Source organism: Globicephala melas, chromosome 2 (assembly GCF_963455315.2).
Source record: "Globicephala melas chromosome 2, mGloMel1.2, whole genome shotgun sequence".
Taxonomy (NCBI): domain Eukaryota; kingdom Metazoa; phylum Chordata; class Mammalia; order Artiodactyla; family Delphinidae; genus Globicephala; species Globicephala melas.
The window spans coordinates 168,255,977-168,277,474 of NC_083315.2; the positions used below are offsets into that span (position 1 = coordinate 168,255,977).

A 21,498-nucleotide genomic window follows, 5' to 3' on the forward strand; every position below is an offset into this window, starting at 1 on the left:
TGCAGAAAGAGGCTTAGAGGAAAGAACCAGACAGGTCCCGGTATCCCTTCCCACAAGTCTCCTAGCTGGGGGACTGTCCCTCCTCCATCGGGCACAAGACTGGAAGTTTATTCCCTGAAGAGGGTAAAACAGAAGGTCTCAGTGTGAATTGTACTCAAAACAGGCAGATTAAGTGGTTTTACACATACTGGATGCAGAGGACCTCCCTGTCCTAAGCCCTCTTCCTTCTTTCAGCTCCCAGACCCCCAGCCCTTACCCCCAGCAGCTCGACCTTCACCCTCCAGACAGGAGACTGTAAGACGCTTCCGTGGGGAGTCTGCCCACCCAGGAGAAAAGACTTAAAAACAGTGACATCAAGGTTCCCTGTGACACAACCCACAGGGCACCCGTCAGAGGAGCTCTAGTCAAGGAGCCCTGCCCCCTGTGCTCAGAGCCTGCAGGAGACTTTTTAGTTCCCAACTCTTAAATGTGAGTAGCCAACCAAGGACTGTGAATGAGTCAGCCAGCTAAAGAAAGAAGTTTCTAATGTGAAAGCTCCAGACCAAACAAACGCAGTAAACAGAGGGAGAGGCAAAAGGAACACACCCATTTCAGCACATCCAGTGTGCATGGGCAACTCTCAACCCTCCCCCTGTAGTCTCTCCTGTAATCATTGCAGCTCTTGAGGCAGACATTAGTATTATTCACATTTTGAAGACGAGGTGTTTGAAGAATAATGAAATTAAATAACTCGCCCAAAGTCACAAAGCAAGGAAGTGGCAGAGGCGAGATTCAAACCAGGCCATGCGGCTCAGTGCTCTCAACCACTGCCTTTCAAAGCATCACCCCGGCCACCACTGTCCGTCATTACTATTGTCAGTGTGGAAGAGAAGATTCTGGACTTCTCTTAAGAATAAGAAAGAGCTCTTCGTGGGGGGTGGAGGGGGGTGGTGGGATGAACTGGGAGATTGGGATTGACGTGTAGACACTAATATGTATAAAATAGATAACTAATAAGAACCTGCTGTAGTAAAAAAATAAAATTCAAAAAGATAGAATAAGAGAGCTCTTGCAAATTAAAAATGTGGTAGATTAAAATATGGAGTATAAAATTGATGCAATCTTCCAGAAAGTAGAGCAAAAAAGCAAAAGGGATGGAAAATAGAAAAAGATAAGAAAATTGGAGGATTAGTGCAGGAGGACCAATATCCAAATACAAGGAGTTCTAGAAGATTAGAGAAAACCAAGGAGTAGAAACCAAGATGAAATAATCGAAGAAAATTTCCCAGAACTGAAAGACATAGTTCCAGCTGGAAGAGTCTCACTAAGAAGAGCTCAGCATGACAGATGAGAAGAGGCCAGCACCAAGGGTGGTCACCCTGACCTCTCAGGGCACTGGGGACAAAAAGAGGATTCTATAAGCTTCCAGAGAGAACAAAACAGGCCACACAAAGAGTCAAAAATGGCTTCACGCTTCTCAACGGCAACCCTGGAAGCCAGAAGGCAGTGGAGCAAGGCTTTCAATCCTCGGAAGGAAAATGATTTCCAACCTTGAATTTGATGCCGAGCTAATCTAGCAATCAACAATTAGTGGAGGGACTTCCCTGGTGGTGAAGTGGTTAAGACTCCATGTTCCCAATGCAGGGGACCTGGGTTCAATCCCTGGTCAAGGAACTAGATCCCACATGCATGCCGCAACTAAGAGTTCACGTGCTACAACTACGGAGCCCACGAGCCGCAACTAAGACCCGGCGCGACCAAAAGAATAAATAAATATTTAAAAAAAAAAAGAATTAGTGGAGAATAAGCTGATTTTTTCCACGTGCAAGTTCTCAGAAATTTCACCCTCTAGGCACACCTTCTCAGGAAGGATGTGCTCCTGTATTCAAGGGACGAAGCCATACGAGGCAGACAGGAAATGGCAGATCTGACCCAGGAGAGAAGGGAACCACAGGTGATGGTGACAGACGGCCCAGGTAACAGCCAGGTCCCAGGTGTCGGGGACAGTGAGTCCAGACTGGAGACAGGTCAGAGGATCCTGCAGTGCTCAGGAACAGGAAGTGGAGAGAATTTACCTGATGCATCCAAACAACGTGAGGGGCTATCCAGACACTAACAGAGACTTTGAGGAAGAATTTAAGTGCATGTGCCAACAACAGTAGACAATTTTCAACTCCAAGGAAACCAGAAAGTACAGCAGAAGAGGTGATCATAATTTACTCCACGACGAAGCTCTGAATCTCACTGATCTAGTAGGAACAGTGTAAACCCCAATTACTGATCTTACCAAAATTATGATGAAATGTATCAGGAAGTTGGGAGGACAGGAAAGAGCTGAGGTTAAAAGAGGTAAAAAGGAGACCTACGTCCTTACCTTCCATAGAAGGAAACAGGAGCCTAGAACCAAAAACTCAAGACAAAGGAACACATGCATGTGATTTACAGACGTGGAAGAAAACACCAAAATCATCCGCTACAACAGGGGTCCCCAACCCCTGGGCCACAGACCGGTGCTGGTCTGCAGCCTGTTAGGAACCGGGCCGCACAGCAGGAGGTGAGCGGCAGGCACGCGAGCGAAGCTTCCTCTGTATTTACAGCCGCTCCCCATCCCTCGCGGTACCGCCTGAACCATATCCCCCCCCCCACCTACCCCCCGCCCCGGTCCGTGGAAAAACTGTCTTCCACGAAACCAGTCCCTGGTACCAAAAAGGCTGCGGACTGCTGCACTAAAATAAATTGCAAGCGATTGCCTCTGGGAAAAGGGGCAACGAGGGGGAACCACTGTTTTTCCTATAAACCTTGGAGAAGTATAGTCTCATACACAGGAGTTGGCAAAGGCAAGGGAGAGGGAAACTGACATTGATGAAGACATGTGACATCTCCGAATGTTCTCACAACTAAGAGAAGCTGGGTTTATTCCCCTCTTCACCAAAAAGATACTGTCAGGCTCAGACCACCTACAGCTAGGCAACACTAAAAAGACGCTAAAACTTAAACCCCAGTTCTGCCAGACCCCAGAATCTACACTTTCCTTTCGAGTCTCCATTCATATATTCAACCAATATGAACTGAGCACGCACTGAGCCTGCGACAGGAGGCTAGGCCCCGGGACACAGTGGTGGACAGGACAGGCCCCAGGGACCGATCCAACGAGCCTTCTGGTCTACCAGGGCAAACCAACAGTCAACAAGCCACCACTAATAACAAATCCAAATACAGCAGTGCCCACCCTGGGTGGTCACAATCTATCAAGGGTAACACCTGTCTGGTTCCTGGCCTCCCCCTCTGCCAGCCCATCATTGTTCCTGTGGCATCACGGCACACCTCATCCCCCCACCGCCCCACAAGTGAGTCATCACATGCCACTACTTAGCTCTTGCCCACAACACTTCTGGGAACTCAACAGGCTAGCACCCAGGCCTGCCAACACACTGCCACCCAGGTCCAAGGCCCTCAGCTTTGATTTGGAAAGTATCATGTTTCGTTTTGTTTTAGATCAGAGTCAGGCTCAAAGGCCAGACTGGTTCTCCAAAGGAGAGCTCCACACACACAGTCCCTTGTGTACACGAAGGGAAAGTGAGTAACCTTGCACAGACCAGCCTCAGCAAGTGCTGGTGGGTATGCAGGTCCAGGGTAGGTCTCAGACACCAGAGTGTGGAAGGCAACCTCAGACTGCTGCTCACTAGCTGTGGGACAGAGCAAAGTGGTTGAACTCGCTGGGCCTCAGTGTCTGCATCTGTAGAGTGGGGCTATGACACCAGCCTCAGAGGGTTCCAGGAGAATTCAAATGATGTAATGGGGATGACTGTGCTTTATAATCTGCCATAGCCGTAGTACGGCCCGGGACGAGGATGGCAGGCCGGTTTCCCGTGGCTGCCTCCAGTCACCTCTGCCATGATTCAAGGTTACAAGGATTTCGTCCTCTCAACCTCTGAAAAGGGGATCCTTGTCCCCGCAATTCTCAGATCTGCCCCGGGGAATTACGAGTCAGGAATCATCAGTTAGGAATTTAGCCTTTACTCTGTCACAGTGTGAGGGTGCATGGTACATAGGTGACTATACACAGCAGAGTCACTGAGCCCACTCTGATGAGAAGGCTGGCTGACTGCTTCCCAAACAGCCTTTAGCCTGGCCTAGCTTTCTTCCTGGGTTGCAAATCAAGTGCCCCGTCCACAGCCAGCGGGGCCTTGAGCCAGGGCTCATTCAGTCTCTCCCCTCCCCAAAGTCCACATCCCATCAGTCTTCCCTCTTAACATCCCCTCCCCACAACTTACTCCCTCTTCCCAGACTTGGTTCTGATTCCTGTTTCTACCGCTTACTAGCTCAGTAGCTTGGCATTCGTGACACCCTTGCTCAGCCTTAGTTTCTGGGCGGATAGATGATAATGCCCACCACAGGGGTTACTGGGAAGATGCAGCACAGGATCCAGCAAGGGGTCAACCCCCATCCCCCAGACTCAACATAATCACAACATCAATGCCCCAGAACCAATTAAGACAACCCCTGACTTAACTGATTTTTATAGAACCTGTACTCTATATTATACATTTTACAACAGCAATGCCCCAAATTCTCTTTAGTCACTCAAGTTGCGTCTTGGCTAAATCACCCTGACGAGGAAGGGGCCAAGCTACAGCACAGGGGAGCCTTTTAGCTACACTGGCGTCTTCATTGTACCGCATGTTTGGGGAGTTACTGGAACATCTGATTGCAATTCATCCTCGTTTTATAAAAATAAGTAAAAAGAGAAAAAATGGAAGTGTCATTATCAATGATCACTATTGGTTTCATAAACAATACCATGGAGCCGATGGAACCAGAGCAGTGAAGGTTATCAGGTGACCTTCAACCAAGCAGAGAGGGGAAGTTCAGGAAAATAAATGAAACAACAGAAGTACAGTATGATGTCATTCAACCATACTTAAACAGTGAGGCACGATTAGGGCTTTCCTTCCATTCTCTGGGAATTTAAGTTCCTCATAATTGTATGTTTAATGCTTGATGTAATGTAGAAAAAACTCAGGAACTGCATATAAGCCAACCCTCTAATGATGCTCTCTGGTTTTCCAAATAGACTTTGATATTTCACATGAAATAGAAGAATGTTTATCCAAAATATTCCAGACTTGACTCACTCGGAGTTATCAGCCTTTCCAGAGTTCACGTATCTCAACTCTAAAACAACACAAGGATTAGAACAGAGATGTTATTGGTGCCGGGGCACGCTGAACCCCAGGGTCCACACGACAGGGTGTGTACCTGGAGGCTGCTGTGACATCACCCACTTCCTGCTGCACCATCCACACCGCCAGGGCCACAGGACACAGGCCACAGGGCCAGCCCATGACATCGTCCCCTGGTTATTCACAGCCCGGTGTGTATCTCGGATCACAGCACTGCTGCATTTGGACCTCTGGGCAGACAGTCTCTGTAGGCCCGGGCAGACTCCCTCTCTTGTCCGCTCAAGTCCTGCCCTGCTGTCCTGGGTCAGGAAGCCTTCCCAGGTTCCACAACCAAGCAGCGCCAACCCTGTGACCAGAGCCCAGGTCTCTGCACTCCTGGCTCAAACTCAGCTCAGCGCCACCACCCTGGGTGTCCATCACACTCCCACAGAACCTAAAGGGTATTCCAGGTGCGCAAATGTCCCCCAGATGTGTCTCTTCCAGGAAAAAGGAGAAGGCTTGATAAGCCACTTGTAATTCATTCATGTATCAGTTTCCTGTTGCTGCTGTCACCAATTACCACATTCTTAGAGGTTTAAAACAGCACAAATTTATTATCTGACAGTTCTGGAGGTAAGGGGTCCACAATGGGTTTGACAGGCTAACATCGAAATTATCAGCGGGACTGTGTTCCTTGAGGCCCTAGGAAAGTAATCCATTTCCTTCTCTTTTCCAGCTCCTAGAGGCTGCCTGCACTCCATGGCTCATGGCTCCTTCCAGCAATGGCATCGCTATGACCTCTGCTTCCATCAACGTATCTCCTCTCTGACCCCCTTGCCTCCCTCCTATAAGGATGCTTGTGACTGATTAATGGGACCCACCCGGATAACCTGGGATCATCTCAAGATCCTGTACTTAACCACAGCTGCAAAGTCCCTTTTACCTAGGAAGGTAACACATTCCCAGATTCTGGGGATTAAGATGTGGACCACAGTTCAGCCGACAGTAGCTTGGCAAACAGTTCTGGCGACCTACTCCATGTTGGGGGCTGGCGAGACAAAAATGCGTGCACTCCTCTAGGGACCTACTCAGGGCTGGGCGGCAGGAAGTCCAGGGGAGGTGGCTGTGAGTTCCCCCAAGGCGGGGTATAGGGAGGCTGCCGTAGGTGCGGCCACAGTCGTTCTCTGCAGAAGGAGTCATGCAGACAAAGGTACAGGGACGAGAAAGGAGTGGTTTGTGGGATAAACAGGATGATTTCCGGGTGCGGCTGGTTGATCCCAGAACACACAGCAGGGTTTCTGCCTGAGGGCAAAGAGGAGTCTTGGTAGAGGACGGATTTGGCGAGGGAAAGACTTCCGGATCTCTGGGCTGAAGTGGGACCCGGGAAGCTGGGAGCAGGAAAACAGTGGTCCTAGCAACCGCCAAGGAGAATGTTCGCAAAAGCAGGCAAGAAAGGAAAGGTGTAGATGGGAGAGACGCTTGAGGATGCGAGAGGTGAGGGAGGGGCCGGTGGAGGAGCCCATCCGAGGGCTAACTTATATCACCACCAAACTGTCGGGCCATCTCTGTGCCCTCTCCCCACCTCGCCCCAGTTCGCAGCGAGAAGGCCACAGAACGCTGCTGCTTTTTAAGTATGTCATACCGTAAAAGATTAAAAATAGTTTAAAAGGGATATAAATATTGCAAAGGCTCCTGCCTACTTGGACGGCCCCCCAGGAGGGGGAAGCAGGAGTGGGGCATGACGTCATCGGATCCCCAATGTCTTCCAGTTAGACCCCCCAGTTCTGCAGGAGCTGGGTGACACCAGAAGGACTTCAGGGATTCTGCAAAATTCCCCCAATCCTCCCTGGCTTTTCCTGGTCCTCGGGGCTTTGGACCGTCACCTCCAAGAAGCAGTGGATCCCGGTGCTCAGGAAGGTCAAGGGGAATGCAGCTGCATGGGTCCTCTGGGACCCACTCCCCTGCACTGGCCCCCCCAACCCTGGCTGCAATCCCACCAGAGAGGCCCCTGCCAAACCCCTACCATACTCCCCTACCCCCTGGCTCCACACTGCCTGCCTTTGGGATTACAGATTTTTCCAGGCCACCACCCTTAAGGCTGGATCATGCCGCCCCTCCCCCCATATTCCTGGCAGCACACACCTTGGCATCCTCAGTCCTAAAATGCTCATCTTAGCCTCATGATGCCTGTGTCCTCTGGGTACTAGGGGCTCCCAGAGCGTCCCATCCATCCCTTCATCCCAGCTCCCAGCACTTCCAGGAGGACTCAAGAACTATTATTTGAACAAATGGCCAGGCTTCCAGTGGGGAAGTCCATTTCTAAAGTGGGTGCGGAACCCACTCCAGGCACGCATCCTCTGCAAAGAGGGCTGGGCTGTCACACGTGCAGCAGCCATTCACAAACGTCTCCTACTTGTCACGTGCCCCGAGTCTGGGTCTAGAATACAAGGTCCCTGCCACCCCACAGGAAGCTCTCTGGATTCCCACATTCCAAATGGGCCAAGAGAGTCAATATTTTTGGTTTCGTGGATCTCCTCTGTCACAACTACTCAACTGCCATTGTAAGTGCAAAAGCAGCCCTGGATAATATGCAATAAAATGGGCATGGCTGTGTTCCAATAAAACTTTATGCCCCAAAACAGGCAGCCGGTTGGATCTAGCCTTCAGACCGCAGTTCACCAATCCCTGCTCTGATAGGAAAAAAAAAATTAATGAAAGCAAAGCAGACAGACTAGTGAGGGAAAAAAACTGTGAAAGACTCTTTAAAGCCACACTTGTGAGTTTTGATGCTGCCTCTAGTTCCTTCTGTGGCTGACACAATCCACCACTGTTTTAAAAAATAAGAGGTGCAGGGAGGGGGTGGGGGAAATAAGAAAAGGTTTCTATGGGAACCGGGAGTTTACTTTTAATGTTTCAACCCCTGAAAAGAGAATTACTTTCTTTTTCTCTCTTCCCCTCTGAGGCGGAGCGGGAGTGACCTCTGGCTTGTTGGGCAGGACTCTGCCAGCGCCTCAGCTGTTCCAGGCAAAGATTAAATGCCACAGTGTACCCCGGGTCCGGGAGGGCGGTTATTGTAATCCGGGCCTCTTGGGCAAAGGGCTGTTTCCCCGGAGCGCTGGATGTGCTCAGAAGCCTCACCTCACCCCGCGGGACTGCTCTGATGGAGTCAAGGTCAACCACGACCGGGGCCACTCACAAGGGATTCAGGGAGAAACCTCTTCCGGGGTCTGCCCTCTAGATGGAGGGCTTCCCTCTCACGGCTGACAAACCCTTTCGGGGACGGGCTTCTGTTCTACCTGGTCTCGAACGTTCCTCAGTACAAATGTGCACGTGCAGGACGTGCCCCCCTCCGCCCAGTTTGCCAGGACAGTGGGCAGGTCCCTAAACCTCCCCCGAGGGCACCTTCAACTCTGCCCAGCTAGTTCGGAGTAGGTGTCCCAGGCCTTTCCTGGGCTCTTCATGGAAACCGTAATTAATCAGCCCAGAATAAAGCACGAAGGTATGTCATTTACCCACATGTACTTTTCCAACAGAGCTCGTGAACTGCAACCTTTTCTACATGGAACCCTTAGTGGGAGTGAGTCTCCTGCACCTGGCAGTGAAAAGAATTCAGGAACGCAGCCAGCTGTGCTCAGCGGTGCCCAGAGCTGCACGACGGCCACCCGCCCACGTGTTCCAGGGGCTGGGATGACGATGGCTTTACGTGGGCATCTCTGTCCAGGTCCCACCCTCCTTACACCCCCTTCGGCGGGGGCGGGCCATGTGAGCCCCTGAGAGTCCAACCCTCTCCTTTTGCAGATATGAAAGCTGAGGCACAGGGAGGGGAAGAGGTTTCCCAGGATCCCACAGCAAGTCAGCAGCAAAGCCAGGCCCCAGACCCAGGCCTTCAGCTGCCCCGTCCTGACTGTGTCTTCCCCAGCTGCTCAAATGCTCCCACCTGGAAAGGCTGCTCGAGAAGAATCCGCACCCGGAGGGAGGGATGCATGCAGCCAGGGCTGGAACACAGCCTTTTGTGGGCAAAATCCAGAGTTAACTCAAAGCCAGTGACTTGACTCCAGCTGGGGGGCTGAAAGCAATGTTCTACATGATGACTCATCCTTTAGAACCAAGCACACAGCCCCGGGGGCTGGGCCCTAATGAAACCTCTGAATTTGATTTTCTTTGGTTTTTATACAGAAACCTCCAGCAGCTCGCTGTGCCCTCCAAGAGCTGAGGGACACACAAGCAGGAAAGATTCCCTCTCGGCTCCCTGGCTCCTGTGGGCGCTGGATCACTTTGACCAGGCGACACCCCTAATCCCATGGCTGTCTGCACAGGAGGCCTAGAGGTTTGGAGATAAGAACCTAAGGAATGGGAGGGGAGGGTACTGGGTGCGGGGAGTGGGAGGGGAGCCTGGGGTGGCATCTTGAACCAGACCCCAGAGGGCCTCCCCCGTCAGGCAAAGGGGCCTGGACTTGACCCAGTACATCGGTGCAGCCTGACCTTTCCTACATCCCGGCATTTGTGGATAATGATGCTATCAGTCCTGGGATGGATGGGAGCTGCCCTGGGCGCACAGGGTGGCCGTGGAGACCCGCTGAAGGCATTAGCAGGGACATGTGCTGGTGGCTGGGTGGTGGGTGGCTTGAAGGAGGTGACACAAGGCCCGGAGCCATAAAGAGGTCATTGCGGAGACTGGGCAGGCGTGAGGAGGGCCTGGGCCGGTGGAAGGAAAGGAGGAAGTGGGTAACAAGGCAAGAAGGGCCCATCGTGAGCACGCGGGCACAGTCCTGGCCCTGAGCCTGCCTTCGGGAGATCCCAGCCACTTTCCTGCCTACCGGGTTGTGCAGCACAGAACTCATGCAGTTAAGTTTCTGCTCTGCCCTCAAGGTCTGGTTCCAATGCCGCCACTGTGAGAGGCCCTCCCAGTTCCCAGCCCTGAGGTTACCAGCTCCTTCACCCGTGCAGCCTTTGCCCAAGATTTACAGAGCCAGTGCGATGGGAAGTGTGCCTTAGTCTGACCCAGGTTCAAAGCCCAGCTCCACTTCCAAGCCCATGACCCTGGGCAAGTCATTCTACCTCTCCACTCCTGAAACAGCCTTAAAGGCTCGCAGAAGCATTAAAACACAGCAGTTTGCACCGTGTCTGGCACACAGGCTGCTGGAAGTCGGGTTAATTGTTACTACCTCTGTTTGGCAGTCAATTCCAAGTGCCCTGAGTCACAGTTTCTGTTTGCTAACCCTGGGTGGTACTGCTTCCCAAGAAATTCCGACTGAGGGAGACACTGAGGCAGAGGGGGGAGGGTTGCCACTCAGGGAGCTCCAGCCAGCGGGGCTCAGCTGGTAGCGCTGGACACCCCTACCTAGCTGGCTGCCCCAGAGATGCAGTGGGAAAGCCTTATGTCTGCCCAGCCTAATCTAACTCCGTCCACCTCCAACTCTGGCCAAGTCGCTCCGGAACAATGAGGTCAAAGTTCACAGCATCAGACCCAACAGGCACCAGAGCAACAGGAGACGGTCCCGAACTGAACGGACGTCTGTGCTGCCAGGAGCAGAAAATTCCAACGCCGGTCTGGCCGGGTGCCATGATGGCTTCATGCTCCTTCAAGGCAGGGACAAGAACCAGCTCTGCATCCCCTGGTGTCTGCACGATGCTAGATGCTTGGCACATGTTTGCTAAACTCAGCAGAAAAGGACTATGAATCCTGGGGGGGGTGGGCAGGCGGGGTGGAGGCTCTCTACAGAAACGGGAGCATCTTCCAAACACTGGCCTGACACCTGCCTTGGACCAAGAGTCAGGGGACCCCAGAAGTGGTGGAGCATTCAGCTGGACCCTCAGGCCAAGGCAAAGAGGGAGAGGGGGCAGCCAGGCAGCCTTGTCATCGGAAAGGCACCGGAGCCCCTGCTGCCCACAGCCTGGCTGAGAACTAACGCACAGACCTGAAGTACCGCCTCCAACCTCAGCTCTACCCCACGAGGCTCCAAGGAGGTGGGGGCCACCAGGCGGCTGCCCACATCCTGCAATTCCATGTTCTCCCTTCTGAAAAGGTCAACAGCTGGGCCGCCCCCATTTCCTTGAGAAGGACCCTGTGAGGGTGGCACAGGCAGCTTGGCCCAGATGGACATCCATGCTCCCTGCCAGGGAGTCCTTCATTTACAGACACTTTTATGAGCCACCGAAGTGAGCACATCAAGAGGACTTCACGTGCCCATGTGTCAGGTAGTGAGTTGTCACAGCCCTCCTGGGAGAGGCCACGCTTTCTGCCCTGCTCCCCCCGACCTGGGGGATGGTCTGGTGACATCACAGTCATATTTGCATGGATTCCACAATTCCACAGGGCCACAGACAAAAGCTTGACGGAGGGTGGTGATCCGCCTCAGTCCCTATGATGGCAGATTTGTGAAATTCCCCTGTACCCAGCGTCCCATCACCACGACAACTGCTTCTACCTGTGCTCGCGAAAGCAGCACAGAGTTTGAAATACAACCCTTCTGTCTGGACTCCTGACTACCACCCATGCTGAGTTCAGATGAACAAGGCCCCCGCCCACGGCCCACGTGTCACCCAGACACGTCCAGGGCCGGCCAACACACACCAGCTGGTTTGGGCAGACGTTCTAGGCATGGCGAGGACCGCTTTCTGGACCCAGCCCTTTGGCTGGACTTCCTGAGCACCACAGAGACAAGGAGAGAAAATGGTTGTTTAGCATCCTTAAGAGACGGGGATGCCAAGGGAAAGATGGAGAGAGACAAGACAGATTCCTGGCCCACTGTCTCTCCTAGCCTCTCCTCAGCGACGCTGGTCAGCAACTCCACAGCGCCCGCCAGGACTGACAGCTCCATCCACTGAGGACAGCCCCCAGCTGCAAACAACCCAAACGCCCCTCACCGAAGAACGCATCAACTAACTGTGGTACATCCATGTGATGGAAGAGTCCTTGGCGAAAACAAGCAACTATGGACAGCCTGGATCTAGAGCTGGGAGCGATATTGACACAGATGCTGGGCACTAGGGGCCGTTAGCAGGTAATGAAAGTGTTCCCCAACTGCATTGTTGGGATGTTTGCACAACTCTGCAGAGTTACTAAAAATCATTGAATTATAAACTTAAAGCAAGTTGAATTTTACAATATGTAAAACTGCCTCAGTAGTTTTATAAAAACTCTCTTAAAAAAGGAACTACTGGGCTTCCCTGGTGGCGCAGTGGTTGAGAGTCCGCCTGCCGATGCAGGGGACGTGGGTTCGTGCCCCGGTCCGGGAGGATCCCACATGCCGCGGAGCGGCTAGGCCCGTGAGCCACGGCCGCTGAGCCTGCGCGTCTGGAGCCTGTGCTCCGCAACGGGAGAGGCCACAGCAGTGAGAGGCCCGCGCACCGCGGGAAAAAAAAAAAAAAAAAAGCAACTACTGATACAAGCAAGAAAGTGGATGAAACGCACCAACATAATGTGGAACAAAAAAAGGCCATTTCAAAAGAGTATATATACTGTACTATTCGATTTTATAAGAAGTTCTAGAGGCAAAACTACAGCAATAAAGATAAAAATAGTAGCTGCTTTGTTGGAGGGGGTGAGTGGGAAGGGAGAGACAAAGCATCCATCCAGGGTGCTAGAAACTTCTACATCTTGATCTAGGCAGTTGTTACACAGGTGTATCCATACACAAAAATGTGTTGGGCTTGTACTTGAGATTAATGCATATTTTATATACATGTACATAATCATTAATATACATAAAATTAGAAATTTATTTTTTTTAATGGCAAAGCCCATTGATGCTCAAATTGCAATTGGCAATTGCCTAAAAGTGAGAACAGTTCACTGGGAGCTGAGAGAGAGGAGCCCACTCAGTGAACTCCTACCCAACCCTCAAGACCCATTTCAAATTGTCTCCATTGAGTGAAGCCTTCTCTCACTGTTCCAGGTGTAATTAGCTGCTCATGTTGTTGAACATCCCTTCACAAAAGTCGATCTCCTTTTTACCGAGAGTTGAGGAGTGCAGGAAGTTGTTGCACCAAGAATTGGTTCGTATGTGCTTAATAAACACCCACTGATTGCCTAAGGCACACACACACATACACACACACACACACACACACACACCCTGACGGCCCAAACCAGATGCCATCTCAGCAAAAGATACTGACACCCACCCCCAAAATAGGATGTCAGTTCTCAGGCAACAGGACCCAGACGTGAGGCTTAGCGAAAAAGATCATTTTCAGCATCTCCAGCTCAATCCTCCTTACTTTACACAAATCACTGCAGAAAAAAATCAAGGGAGCTCAGAGCAAACTCAAGTTTCCAGTGTCCAGTGCACTAGGCTCCCCTCCTCCCCACTGCAGGTCACCTCTGCCTGCACTGTCCTTGCCCAACCTAGGGGTGGAGCAGGCCATGTGGGCTCCCAGGAAATATTTTATCAGGTGTAATGTTTAAACTTGACTGCCTAGTCACCCCCCAAGACTGCACCCTGACCGCTGGGGCTCTCTGCCCTCCAGCAGTAAAGGCAGGGCACCTGCTTGGGACCCACGGCCCCACCCACTCTCTGTCCAGGCCTCCCAGCTCTCTCTGAGCTGCCCCCTGACCTTGCAATCTCTAGAAACCCAAGCCCGAAGAGGAAGCTGCTCAACTTCCCTGTCCAGGTCTATGTGGGTGAAGAGAGGCGGAAGGTGGAACTCTGTCCAGTTCTGCAAAGTCCACATATGAAAAGAAAGAGGCTGGAAGTACCCCTCCATGAAAAGCCGCTTTCTTCATGTGTGTGTGGGGGGCGTGCATGGGTCATGGGGTGATTGTTGGTGAATTTTTTCCTTTAAATATGTTTGTGCTAAGTTTCCACAATGAACAAACTCCTCTGGAAGATAAATTCATGTCGTCTGTGGCGGGAGACCCCCCCACACACACACCAGCCCTTGTCAGACCTGCCGGCTCCCAAGTGTCTCTTTCACCTCGTCCCAAGGCAGACGCAGGTCCCAACGTCTCGCGCCGGCGGCCTCTCGCCCTTACCCCACCCTCCCACCCCCTCCCAGGTGACCCCCGGGCCAGGGGAGGGGCAGCTCCCCGAACAAAGAGGCCGCCAGACCCCACCGACCCGCGCCTCTGACCTCCTTCTCCCCCGTCCACCCCGAGCCGCCGCGCCCCATTAAGTTCCCCTAGCCCCGGAGGTACTTAGGAACTGTGCGAACTCAGACACACACACACACACGCACACACGCAATCTCACTTTCTCCTCCCCTCCCTGACCTGGGCCGCGTGCGCGCACACACAGACACACACACACACATACACACACGCACGCACACACGCCATCTCGCTTTCTCCTCCCCTCCCTGACCTGGGCCGCCGCCCCCAAGGGCCCAAGTACAAACTTCTCCAAACTCGCAGCTGCGGCTGGAGGGGGAATCGTGACGCCCCCGCCCCCCTCAAGCAAATGGGATGCTCCCCCCCCGACACACACACACACACACACACACGTGTGCCTCCCCACACCCCGGGGGCCACTGTTCATTTGGCCGGGGAGGCAATGCCGGGGTTTGGGGGAGGGTGTCTCGACCCTCTTCCCCTCCGTAAGTGACAGGACCGGGTCAGGACGGGGCAGGGGGCGGCGCGGGTCGGAGCTTCCTCGGTGGGGGTGGGGGGAGCCGCTCCCGGGGCTCCCGGGCTCCCCCGCTCCGCGCCCCTCTCCGGGGAGGCTGGGCGCGTTACCTTGCAGGTTCTGGACTCGGATGTCGCTGATCTGTCCGATGAGCTCCTCGCGCTGGAACCAGTCCCATTCGTGCGCAGCCATGAAGCGCGGGCAGCAGGGCCGGGGCGCCGGGGCCGGGCGCGGGCGGCGGGCGCGGAGAGCCGGGCGAGCGGGCGTGCAAGCGGCACGCACCCGGCGAGGGCGCCGCGGAGCCGGAGGAGCGCGGGCGCGGGCGGGGCGCGGGCGGGGCGCGGGCGGGGCGGGCGCGCGGTCGAGCCGCCCCCGCCGCGGGCTGGCGGCGGGCAGCTGACGGGAGCGGGGCGCCTAGCTCGCGCTCACTCTCGCATCCGGGGGCGGGGGCCCCGGGGGGCGAGGGGGAGGGGCGGGGAGGGAGGCTGGACTGCGGCTGGTTTCTTTTTTTTTTTTTCCCGGGGTGTTTGTTGCTTGGGTTGTTTGGTTGCAGTCGGGTTGGTAATGAGGCGCGGGGTCCCGGCCCTCCGATTGTGATGTCTCAGTGGGCGGTGGGCCGGGTGACGCAACCCGGGATGAGCCCGCGGGTCCCGGTACCCATGGGGCCCGCCCCCTCTCACCCTTACTCCCAGCGCCTCCCCACACCCCAGCCCGGTCCCAGATAGGAACCTGACACCCACACTCTTCTATCCCAGGTCCTCTGCCCCGGCAAAATTGGGGGAGGCAGCCCCCTGCGGAGGGGGAGGGTCCCCCAAGCCGTGCCCAGCCGCCCCAAGGACACCTACCGGCATCGGGAGGGACTGGGTGGGAAGCCAGCTTGTGTGGAGATGATGTTGAGGGATTCGCTCGTTTGTCTCCAGATTGGGGACTCGTGGAAAGACTTCCTTCCTGGGTCTGGGTATTGGGAACCTTTTCCCCGGGGATCCAGTCCAGAGATGACCCCAGATTCTGAGGAGGATGGAGAAGCAGCCGACACCCCGGGAGGGTACCCCATGGAATCCAGGGCCCCTGAATCTCCAAGTGACCCTCTCTGGGGCTTTACTGAAAGTGAAAAATGAGTATGGGCCTTTCTGGTGGGGAGTATTTGTGTGTGTGTGTGTGTGTGTGTGTTTCTTCACTGTTTCTTTTGAGTCTTGAGAGTTCCAGGATCTTATCTTATTTGGTGCTCACAACTCATACCTTAGGCAGAGTTCTTTACTGGTTTTTAAAACACAGAAAAAAGGAGGCTTTGGAGTCCTGGAATTTGCCGAAGGCTGAAGAATGAGCTAGGGACTTGAGGTCCCAGCCCCCAGCTCAGTACTCTGACCCTTTCCAGAAAACAAATACCGACACACACACACAGAAAGAGAGAGGAGAGGAGAATGGTTTATATATGAGATATTCCAAGAGAGAAAAAACGGGCAGGGCTCGTCAGCATTTATGTATATGGGCCGTGTTCATCATTGCCATATTCATGGTACTGAAATACTAGAAACCCAGACGGCCTACTTCCCAATTAACAAATAACTAGGGAGCCCCTGCTGATAGACAGACCCTGTGCCTTTGAGGCACGGCCCTACATTGAAGAAGTCTTACCTCAGGCAAATTCCTGGGAACAGTGGACTGCCAACAAACAAAGAAACCAGACAACTGCAAACAGAAGTGAATTCAAGAAAAAAATCCTCTTGGGATAAGTAATTGGGATGGGGACCTTGGAGCTGAGCCTGAACGATGAAGGGAACCACCACTGCGAGAGCAGTTTGGGCAGGGGGTCAGTGGAGACATCGCCATGGCACAACCAGGGACGTGGCTGCCCACGTGCACTGCCTCTCCCGTGGGGGGCGTTTCTCCAGAGGGCGATCGGGAATCTACTGTCAGGGTGCGGAGCTCTAGCTTGCTTTTTTCTTTCTCCTTGTTCTCCATTTGCCAAGTTTCCCACCACAAGCACATATTTTTACAATCAGACAGAAAACCAATAAGTTCTCTTTTAACGTCTGGAGGCCCTTTCCAGGAGTTCCCAGCCTGCCCCAGCTCACCTCATCTGCGGGTCTGGGAGCACAGTGGAGGCCCCGTGATGCCAACGGGGACCCACGGGTGTCCAAACACATGCCCCCAGGCTGAGGTTGGTGCTGCCTTCTCCCTGATTGGATTTAAAAGTGCAGGGTCATTTCACACTCCAGGGGGCAGGGTCTGCTCCTGTGTCTGCAGAGTAGGGTGCTAGAAGCCATACCTTACCTAATTTTGCCCCATTGGCTAAGCATCTCCTGTTGTTACACTTCAATTCATTTTGCATAATTGTTATGGGCTGAAGTTGGGCGGAAAGTCATTTTCTTTGCCAAGTAAAGAGCCATGAGAATCAGCCTTCCTTGACATTAAGATCTCAGGGGATAGAAGGCTTTAAACAAGCACTGTGGATGCCAGCTGCAGGGATGGGCCCTTTTTCATGATACAACGATGTCTGTTCCTGTGAATGAAATGCTGCATCTTTGGGGAACACTGCATAGGTGGCAACAACTCCCTGGCAGGGAGGGGCCACGGTCACCATTGATGGAGCACCAACTGTGTACCGGATGTTGGATCACCGGCCCAAAGAACTTCTTTCTTTGCATCAAAATGGAAAGAATTTTAGGTGGTTTTTAAAGTAGGGTGGGAGCCTGAGTCAGCCCTGAGCATGAGGCGGGCCTCTACAAGGTCCTTGGATAGTCATTGAACCAACGTGTCAATATCACCCCTCTACCCTTCAGTGTCTTTGGACTCTGGTCCTCCCCGACTGGTCCCTGTGCCACCTCCTTGTCCATCAATCCTGGTTTTACACGTTTTGATCAAGTACTGCAGGTCATGGCCACACGCGGTCGCCTCCAGGCTTTTACTCGTTCTGCTCCCTCTGAAATGCCCTTTCCCTTCCCTGTCCCCTGCCCTTCACTTTTACCTGGATTACTCCTGTATAATTATGTTTACTTGATGGTTCCCCCCCTGCATTGACTGAACTACTTGAGACCAAGAGCTGTGTCTCATTCATTTCTCTAGTTGAGCCCTTGGCACAGTGCCTGGCACAGAGACAGGTCTCAATATTGAGTGAATGGATGAATAAATGACTAATTATTGGCCTGAACTCAGAAAGTCGGGACCAAATGACGAACAGTTGACCTCCCCCATGTCCTGGGCCCAAGCAAACTTCTGGGGAGGCGATCAAAAAATGTTCGCATATTAGTAATGGGCAAAGCCCATGCTGCTGGGCACCGGGCAAGTACCACACTGTGAGATGTCCCTTCCCTCCTCAGTCCTGTGCAGCCTCCCGGGTCTGGAGTTCTGGCTGGGAGAGAGGGCCGTGTGACTTCCAAGGGGGATTCGGTTATTTGCCCTCTTGCATGAATTAACAGTACGATTTTTCTTTTGCACTATTATTTTGGAGAAGGAAAAGTACTCTGCCTGAAGGCTTGGCTTCCCGGGAGTTTCCAGAAACAGATTTTCTAGAAATTGCTCAATTCTGCTAGAATCCTTGTCATTGTTTAAAACTGACTCCTGCCAAGGGAGAGGAAAAGAATTGCAGACAATCCCTGGTCTGAACCTCAGAGATCATCAAACCAACATCCCTGCCCACGTAAGGACTTTGCAACGTCTGGCACAGTGATCTTCCTGTCTCTGCTAGTGGAGACTTCACGCAGATCATCTGGACAGATGTTTTACCTCACCACACCCACAACCCCACTGGGGAAGAAGACAAACAACAAAGATAACCCTGGTGGACCCTCCCAACCACTACCAGGGGAGGAGTGTGATGGGGACATCCTATAGTGGGAAGCTATTTTCTCTGGTCACTGTCATGGCCCCGTTTGTGTGCACAGCCCTTTAGGGTTTGGACAGTTCTTTCTCAACCAGAGCGAATCTGGTCTTCACAGTGACCTCGTTAGGCCAGCTAGGCAGGGATCATATTTAGATGAGGCTTAAAACTGCTTAGTAACCTGTCCAAAATCACAGAGTAAGGCAAAACCAGACTTTGTCGTGTAGCCCTCACTGCCCACTCACATCAATCCCAAATACCTATGCCTTGTCATGTTTATATAACATTGTAAAAATCATAGCTCCATTAAAGTCATAGCACTCGTCAGCATAGGGAAACTGTTAGGAGTTTCATATTAAGTCCAGTGAAGAGGTTGTGATGACTCCTAGCTAGATAAACCAATAATCATCCTTCAAATAGACCAAGATCATCTTCTGGGCGGGGTGTCTGCATTATGATATCATGAGGCTGCATTGTAAGGTAAAGACCATCCTCCCTCCCCCACCTCATTTATTCATGTAACAAACATTGGTTGAATGCCCACCTGTGGCCTGGCCCTGCATGAGGACCCAACAGAGGACAAGACTGAGAATCTGCCTGTGAGGAGACGTCCCAGCACAGGAGTTTGGACTTTGTTGTAAGGGCAGAGAGGAGCCTTTGCAGGATGAAAATGGGTCACATTGTCCCTTGAGTTGCAGTGTGGGAAGGGATCAGAGCTCGGGAGACCCTGTTGGCCTCAGTGGCACAGGTGCCAGATGGTGGTAGTCCACACCAGAGCCGCTGCTGTGGGGATGGATTCTCAGGATATTCAGAGAGTGGAACTGACAGTACCTGGTGGCTGGCTAAAGGATTTTGTGGCACCTGTTCTTGTACTTGTGCATGTCTCTTAAGCCCACTTTACTGCAAATTTCTCAAGAATGCTGTGCAAACAGGGCTGCCTAATTCGTCACTGTCGTACCAGAGCCCAGTACCATGCTGGGCACATAGTAGGTGCTCAATAAAACTTAGTCACATATATGAATAAATAAATTGTATTTAACTTCACCAAACCGTAACTCTAAAAACTCTTTGAGCCCTGGGCTCCTCAAGAGTCAGGGTCTCTTCTATGCCTTAGGAATGCCAAGTGTCTGTCCGTCTGCTCATTTTTTCCTGCTAAAATTTCCCCATTGATTGCTACCCACTTCCAGGAATACTGCGGGGAATGATGCCAAGGCTGGTAGCAGAGAGAGATGCTGAGAAACAGAAGGAATTCGGGTCCAAGCAAAAGGAGGGAGGACGTGTGGTATAGTGGACAGTGGGCAGACAGTAGAGGCTCATGCTGTGGGACCTTGGGCAAGTTTTTAACCTCTCTGGGCCTTTAGGGGTTTTATCTGTAAAATGGGGCCCAGTGTTGCTACCTGACAAAATTGCTGTGAGCTCAAAGATAGAGAAAATATGCTTCAGTAAGATTCAGATAATTTCTATGGCATAAAATGAACTGCACTCAGAAGAAACACTGCCCCTGAATTTGGGAGATTACCCATAATGTAAACTATTAATGTATTCTCTGGAATTTTATTACTTTTTGGTGTGTGGAGGTGTTGATGGATGGTTTAAAAAAAAATCTTGCTTCCCTAAGTATACAGCACCGGATGTCCCAATTTCCACAAATAAAACCCTTCATTTCTTCCAGGTTTGAATAGTCAAAGGATGCTTCCCTGGAGACAGCTCTGCTAATTTTTTTTTTTTTTTTTTTTTTTTGCAGGCATTAGAACACTATTTAAGGAGTGTACATTTTCCAGTAAAGCAAATGATAAAAACTTTTTTCCCCACAAAGTGTGAGATGTTGGCCATGTGAAGATGTGGGGAGAGACAGGATGCTGTGAGGGAGAACAAACACCCTATATAAGGTGCTTGCAACAGCCTTGGGGAAATATATAGAATTTAACACTTTGGAAACAAAAGAAAACTTCGTTGATGATAATTCCAGGAAGGGTGGTTTAAAAGCCAAAACTTAGTGCAAATAAAAATCCCTGGACCAGCTCCTCTGGAGCCCACAGTCCCTGCACACGCAAATCAGTTTCAACAAATATATTGTGCGTCTCTTGTCTGCTGTGCAGCTAACCTTCACCGCAAATTCACTCTTGGCCAAGGATTGTACAAAGTGCCTTGCATTATCTCATTTAGTCTTTTCAGCAACCCTTTGAAGGAGGTACGGTTATCATCCTGGTTTTATTGATGAGGAAACAAAGGACAAAAAAAATTCAGTAACGTCCCCAAAGTCACACAGGGCATAGGTTAGCAGAGAAAGGACTTGACCCCAGATGTAGTGCAGAAACCAGTCTGATTTTTCTTCTCCATGGCTGCAGCTGTAGACTCTTTTGAAGGGGCCCAGGTTACTAAGCAGAGCAATTCACATTGGAGATTCACTGGGGAATGAGTTCAGCCTTAGGTAAACAAGACCACAGTGGTGGTGGAGGGGGGCGAGTTTTTCCTACTAGGTCAGGAACAGAAAAACTGTGTCCATTGCCCTCTGTAGTGAGGTTTCTTGTGTTTGTGTGATATGCTGGGAGGCATTTCTACTTCTGACCCCTGAGCATCTCAGATGACAGCATTTTGTTGTAAAGAACCCTCAGTGCGATTCTGCCGGAAAACTATGTACGTTTTATGCTGTTGAAATGGATTTTAACAGGTCGATTCTTAGGGAGTAAGGGCAAAAGCCTTTGTCTAAACCAGTAATATAAGTCCTGAAACCTAGGATGGACTTGCTTGCCCAAGAGAATATGGTGGAAGCGGGGTTCTGGAACATCCGAGGTATGCGGGCCTCTCACTGTTGTGGCCTCTCCCGTTGCGGAGCACAGGCTCCGGACGCGCAGGCTCAGTGGCCATGGCTCACGGGCCCAACCGCTCTGCGGCATGTGGGATCTTCCCGGACCGGGGCACGAACCCGCGTTCCCTGCATCGGCAGGCGGACTCTCAAGCACTGCGCCAC

The 21,498-nt window shown here is 52.1% G+C and overlaps 1 protein-coding gene across 1 annotated transcript in view; it reads right to left on the minus strand.

The window, feature by feature from the left end:
• The window catches only part of CLMN (calmin), a 119,557-nt gene extending 104,599 nt beyond the window's left edge, over positions 1-14,958 (minus strand). The window contains exon 1 of the mRNA XM_060295249.1: positions 14,818-14,958. Coding sequence (XP_060151232.1) covers positions 14,818-14,899 — 82 coding nt within the window. The 5' untranslated portion in view covers positions 14,900-14,958. The remainder of the gene's footprint in view (positions 1-14,817) is intronic.
• Between the last annotated feature and the right edge of the window lie 6,540 nt (positions 14,959-21,498).